Raw genomic sequence first — 5,728 nt, 5'->3', positions numbered from 1 at the left:
ATTTAAAAATTGAGAAAATAATAAATACAATAAAATATGTTAAACCTGAATGAAAATGTATCATGACCTCATTGGTTTTTTTCCCGGAAGGTAAAAGTGGTTCAATATCAGGAGATCTATTCTATTACAGGAGGAAAAAATAACCATCTGTCAAATTTCAAAAGTATTCATGATACAATTCTCAACGATTGGAATTAATGTTTATCACCTTAACCTGATAAGATATAAACACTTCAAACCCAAATCCTTCAAATTACTTAATAAGGAAACACTAGGCTTGCTGTAGGGAACTAGGAACAAAACAAGGATGTTCATGCCTCTAGCACTATTTAAAATTTTATCGGCAGCATTAGCCAATTAAATATGTGAAGGCAATCAGGGACAAAGAATCAGAAAGAAAACAGCTACATCTGCCTTTAAGATTTGCATATGATGTGATGGTATGGAAATACCAAAAGAATTAATGGAAAGATTGCTATAAATAGTGCAAGAAATTCACAACTGATATCACAAAAGTTAATGCTCCTAACACAAAGTATTGAAAATTTTAATTAAAAAGTGACTTAAAACAGCTCTTAGAAATATTAAATCATGTTCAGGCTCACTACCAAAAGGGAAATACAAGTTAAAAATGGCACCAAGTTACTATTTCCCAAGCATCAAGTTGAAAAATACCCACAAGTCCAACATATGTTATGGTGACCATGTGGGGAAAGAGGTACCTGTACATTTCCATTCAAAGTACACAAGAGTCCAGGAGTATGGAATTTATAAAAGCTACTAAGTGACACCATTAGTAAACAATCAGATAAATCTAGGAAGCAGAATATTCTATAAGACCAAAAAAAAAAAAAAAAGGCTCATTTCTTCCAATGGATCAATGGCTGGGAAAAAATATCTTGCAGAATGTATGGGGCTAAAACTTATTGGACTTAAAGAGACTTGAAAGATACTTAGAAAATATAATAATCAAACACATTGTGTGGACCTTGTTTGGGTCCTGATTCAAAGAAATCAATGATAAAAAGAAATATTTGTGACAACCGGGGTATCAGCCTACTTCAAGGAATTATTAGTAATTTTGCTGGAGATAATAATGGTTATTATGCTAAAAAAGGGAAATTTCATCAATGTATGAGGAGTTATTTCTGAAAGGACTTATCAGAGTTGCTTTAAGATGAGCTGGCTACCATGTTGAGCATTGTTAATGTGTGATGCATTACCACCACAATCTACTTTTTTTAAACTGTAAAATTCCATAAGAAAAAGTTAAGAGTGAACACAGTGCTCCATGGACTGCAGTCACTCTTGTAAGACTAGGATGCCATGCAGTATCCACAAAGGTCATCCATGAATGGACCAGTAGGTGTGCTGTGAGTCATCCCGCTGAATTCTCAGACTCCTCAAGCAGAATGGAACCTTCTCCTTCCCAAATTACCTAATCTGAGATGTTGATAACAACCAGTAAATAAGAGCCAGGCTTTGAGTTGAATCTGTCACTTGTCAGACCCCCAAGCTGACACTGCTGCACATTTATGTCACTGTCCCCCTGGAAGGGACAATTAAAGTGCTCCAGCAAAAGTATCACACACGTACTGTATGAAGGACAAAAATCTTCTCCCTTTTCTTTCTTTTCCCTTTATTTACAACTTTTTATTCACTTTGGTCTCCTTATGGTGCCAATTTCATGCTACACATTCCTTTTTTATAATAGTTTTGGAGTTCCTTTCTGTCCCATGTCCCCCCCCCCTACCTTTTTTCCCGCTTCTTTTTGTATCTTCAAAACAGCTCAGATAATGACATCCTATCGAATATCATCATGTTCCAACTTCATTATGGACTCTCCACCCTGCTTTCCTTTGGTCAACAAGGTATTATTATTTGGTCCATTCCATGGATGCCCTTATAAATAATAAGGTGCTCTGTTCTGTGACAATGCCAGGCCATGGGCTTCACCCTCTGTGGCATCATATCCTTCACCCTGGCTTCACAAAGCTGGCATTTGGGCCATTTCAGATGTTCCCAGGCTCATTATAAAATGCAATTGACTTTTAAGATATTCTTATGCAACTTAGCTCTTACTAATTTCTGTTGGCATGGCCTTTTTAAAGATTTCGATATGAATTAAATTAAAAGGGGTCTCATTTTACTGAAATTAATGTGAAAATTTCATTAAACTGATGAAGATGTTCCATACACATTGGGTATTAACTTAAGGACACTCACCTTGACAATACCACGGATGTGCATCTTTGCTATCATCTCTGCCGTGTACAGGAACATCAACAAAGTATCCAGAGTAAAGGTCACATACTGGAGAGGAGGGTAGTGCTCGAAGGTCATTGGTGTGTTCATACACACAGAGATGACGCTGATGATGGCACAGATGCGCAGCAGAGAGTGGACCCACTGCAGGAGAGGCACAGAGAGACCACGTGACACTCCAGATGGGTTTCTTTAGCCTGCATTATGAACCATACTACTTGCCAGACATAAAGCTAGGATTTAAATATTCCACCAGTGTGGAGATAAGGAAGAAGGGGACGAGTGTCTATTAGGTGCGTATCATGTGCTAAGCGCAGCTTGCTTTCAACATGAACACACTAAGATTCAGAAAGGTTAGGAGACATTCCTGTGGTCAGGCATAAAGAAGTGCCAAAACCTAGATTTAGAGCTAATCAGGATTTAAAGGTCTCTGGTAATTTCCAGCAATTCACTCATAGAAAGAGTTGATGTTGCTCTTCCCCTGTTTTATACTATGAGCCCCTAGAATTTGGGTCATATTCTATTTATAGTACTATATTTACGTAGTGTATCATCTACCACAATGATCATCAGAGATCACAAATGCCTTTTAAAGTGAATTGATATAGAGTGCTTCCTGTGTATAGGGTTTTCTTTTTATTTGTATCATATATAATCTGAATGAAACATAATTTTAAAAATCTACTTCATCCTATATTTTGAAAAGATAATAAGTAAACATTTTATTTTAGAGATCATGTTATATACAAATTTTGCCCAGAATCTCCTTCAGAATTGTAAAAATTTAGGTTTTTGTGCCATTCTAGCAACACATTCACTGTTGGAAGATTTTTCTTAACCCCCATACAATAGGAAAGATTAAAAATATAAATGTGGGTGTTTACATATACATATACATATGTATAGGACTTATGGTCATTCACAAACAATATCTTATTCTGAAAAGTAATACCTAGGATAAAAATACTTAATTGCATCTACATGATAACCCACATAATTAATATCACCAGTGAATTATTTAGCACACAAATTCTTAAGCATAATGTAAACGTTGTTTATTGACCATCTTGGATACATATATGGTTTTGTTAATTCATTAACTTTTTATTCCCCCTGAAAAAAATTTTAGTTTAGTAGTAGATGAATTCTGCAGATATGCAAACTAGTAAACCCTTAAGATGAAAACTAGAAAAGATTGTAAGAACTTTGAGGGGAATTAGACATGTGTGGGCTAGGGAGTAGATTCTAATATTTGCCTGACAGTTATAATATTTGCATGAAGACCTCATGCCAGTAATTCCATGCCACCTAAGTCATGGATGATCCAGTTTCTTTTAAGGTTTGATATACATTTCATGCAATTTGGAAGCACTTCAATAAATAGAGCCTGCCTGGATTTCCAACATAAAGAATCTAGTTACCAAAAGAGCTTCCAAAGAAGGGGACTTGCACAACAAATCTGTTTTGAATTTGAAGAAAGATTTACAATTACAGGGCTGGAGATGTGGCTCAGTGGTAGAGCACGCACCTTGCGTGTGTGAGGCACCGGGTTCGATCCTCAGCACCACATAAAAATAAATAAAGGTATTGTGTCCATCTACAACTAAAAAAACATATTTTTTAAAAAAAGATTTACAATTACATATTAATTATGACAGTGCTTCTGAGGCTGTATCTATATCACCACCATGTTCATATAGTTTTGTAGCAGTTAGACACTAAGAAAAAGTTAGTACGTGATTTATTCTATCTTCCACTCAATTCTCTAAATATTGATGGAAGACCTACTATGCATCAGATGTGCTGGGCTCTGAGATTATAAAATGGAAGCAGTACAGTCCAACTTATAATGATCATGCATGACAGCAGTATAGCACATATACATTATACACACAGTCATCCCTTGAAATCTGTGATATCTGTTGGGCAGATATCTGTTGGTTCCAGGAACCCCCTGCAGACACCAAAATCCAAGAATGCTCAAGTGTCCTGTATAAAATGGCATTATATTTGCATATAACTTATCCACATTCTCTGGTACACTTTAAATCATTCTGGATGACTTATAATACCTAACGCTATGTTAGTACTATGTATATACTTTCATACTGAGTTGTTTCTCAAATAATGACAAGAAAGAAGACTGCAAGTTCAGTACAGAGGCAGTATTTTAAAGAATATTTTCAATTGGTGGAATCTGTAGATACAGAATCCGTGGATACAGAGTACTGGCTCTACTTATATACAATACACGTTTATATTATGCACAAATATAAAACAGGATAAGTGGTAGGGAGGGTTGGTGTCTCCAGCAGCCCTAATGGATGCGGAGGATTTGACTCTTCAGAGCAGTACACACAGGGCAGTGATGTGAACAAGCCCAACAGTCTGGGGAGCAGGGAGTGGCTGCTGAGCCTCAAGAGGACTGGTGTGTAGATTCAGGGAAGAGGTAGCTGCTAGCCAGGGCAGAGCCTGCAATAAAGCTGTAAATGTAATGCCAACACATTTCAATTCACAATGACGGCATCAGGGATGTTTCGATGATTGTAAAGCACTAATAGCAGTGTAGAAAGAAATGTGAGCAGACTAGGAAAGCAGACTGGAAAGGGAAGGGAACTAGACCACCTGGCCTCTCTTCCTCTGAGAGCAACTCACAGTGGCATCTCGTCCTTTCATTTGAATGGCTCTCAACTTCCAGACTCTGAGACTCATTTATATTCCACTGCAGCTCAAACAGTCAGTTCAAAGCCAAAGGTACATGATTTTTGAATTTGCGAATCAAATTTCTCTTATTATCAGCATGTGCTTCTCCATACTTCAAAAAAAGAAACTTACTGGCTTGTTAATCCAGAGGATGTCGGCGTTGTCTGACAGAGATTCGTCAGGACCAAAGTCGGTAACTGGCTGGGCTTCCACCCTGGAGCTCTGCTTCCTTTTGAGCATGCTGAAGTTAGCTTTGGGGCGCAGGTACCAAACAACAGTCTGGGAAAAGGAAGAGAGGGTTTTGTTCATTACCCAATCAAAAACATCAAGGTCTTCATGTGTGTTCAGGAATTGGTGGATCAACAGGTGTTCCATTCCATTGTACACCACAAATGCATGCAGATTGAAATCTTAAAAAGATGAGATAAAATAACTATTAATAAAAGCTTGATTTGTTTCTCCCAATGTAATCGATTATCTTACATACTTCATTCGTAGTTTAGAGACCACTGAACAGCAGGGGTAAATTGCTTGCCTCTTTGGGGACACATTGTCAGAAAAATTTCTGAGATATATGTTCATATACCTACAGCTGCCTCCACTTCAAGATGGTCTGTACCAAAGCCCTGCTGACTATCCAGATGGGGCATGTGTTCTGCAATAGTGACCCTGTGTCGTTTTAATAGGACATTCACACTTAGCTCCTATTTTCCACAGTAGTCCCAAGCTGATTTCCCAATTTCTTTCCTACCAAGAAAGG

At 37.4% G+C, this 5,728-nt stretch overlaps 1 protein-coding gene across 2 annotated transcripts in view; it reads right to left on the bottom strand.

The window, feature by feature from the left end:
• The window catches only part of Nalcn (sodium leak channel, non-selective), a 278,563-nt gene extending 273,355 nt beyond the window's left edge, over positions 1-5,208 (bottom strand). For both annotated transcript variants that reach the window (XM_026399552.2, XM_077792082.1), the window contains exons 1-2: positions 5,101-5,208; positions 2,227-2,409 (exon numbers count right to left, since the gene is read on the bottom strand). In XM_026399552.2, coding sequence (XP_026255337.1) covers positions 2,227-2,409; positions 5,101-5,208 — 291 coding nt within the window. The remainder of the gene's footprint in view (positions 1-2,226; positions 2,410-5,100) is intronic.
• Between the last annotated feature and the right edge of the window lie 520 nt (positions 5,209-5,728).

This window comes from Urocitellus parryii, chromosome 2 (assembly GCF_045843805.1).
Source record: "Urocitellus parryii isolate mUroPar1 chromosome 2, mUroPar1.hap1, whole genome shotgun sequence".
NCBI classification, from domain to species: domain Eukaryota; kingdom Metazoa; phylum Chordata; class Mammalia; order Rodentia; family Sciuridae; genus Urocitellus; species Urocitellus parryii.
Note: the sequence above shows the minus strand (reverse complement) of the source record. Positions and strands in the feature narration are given on the sequence as shown.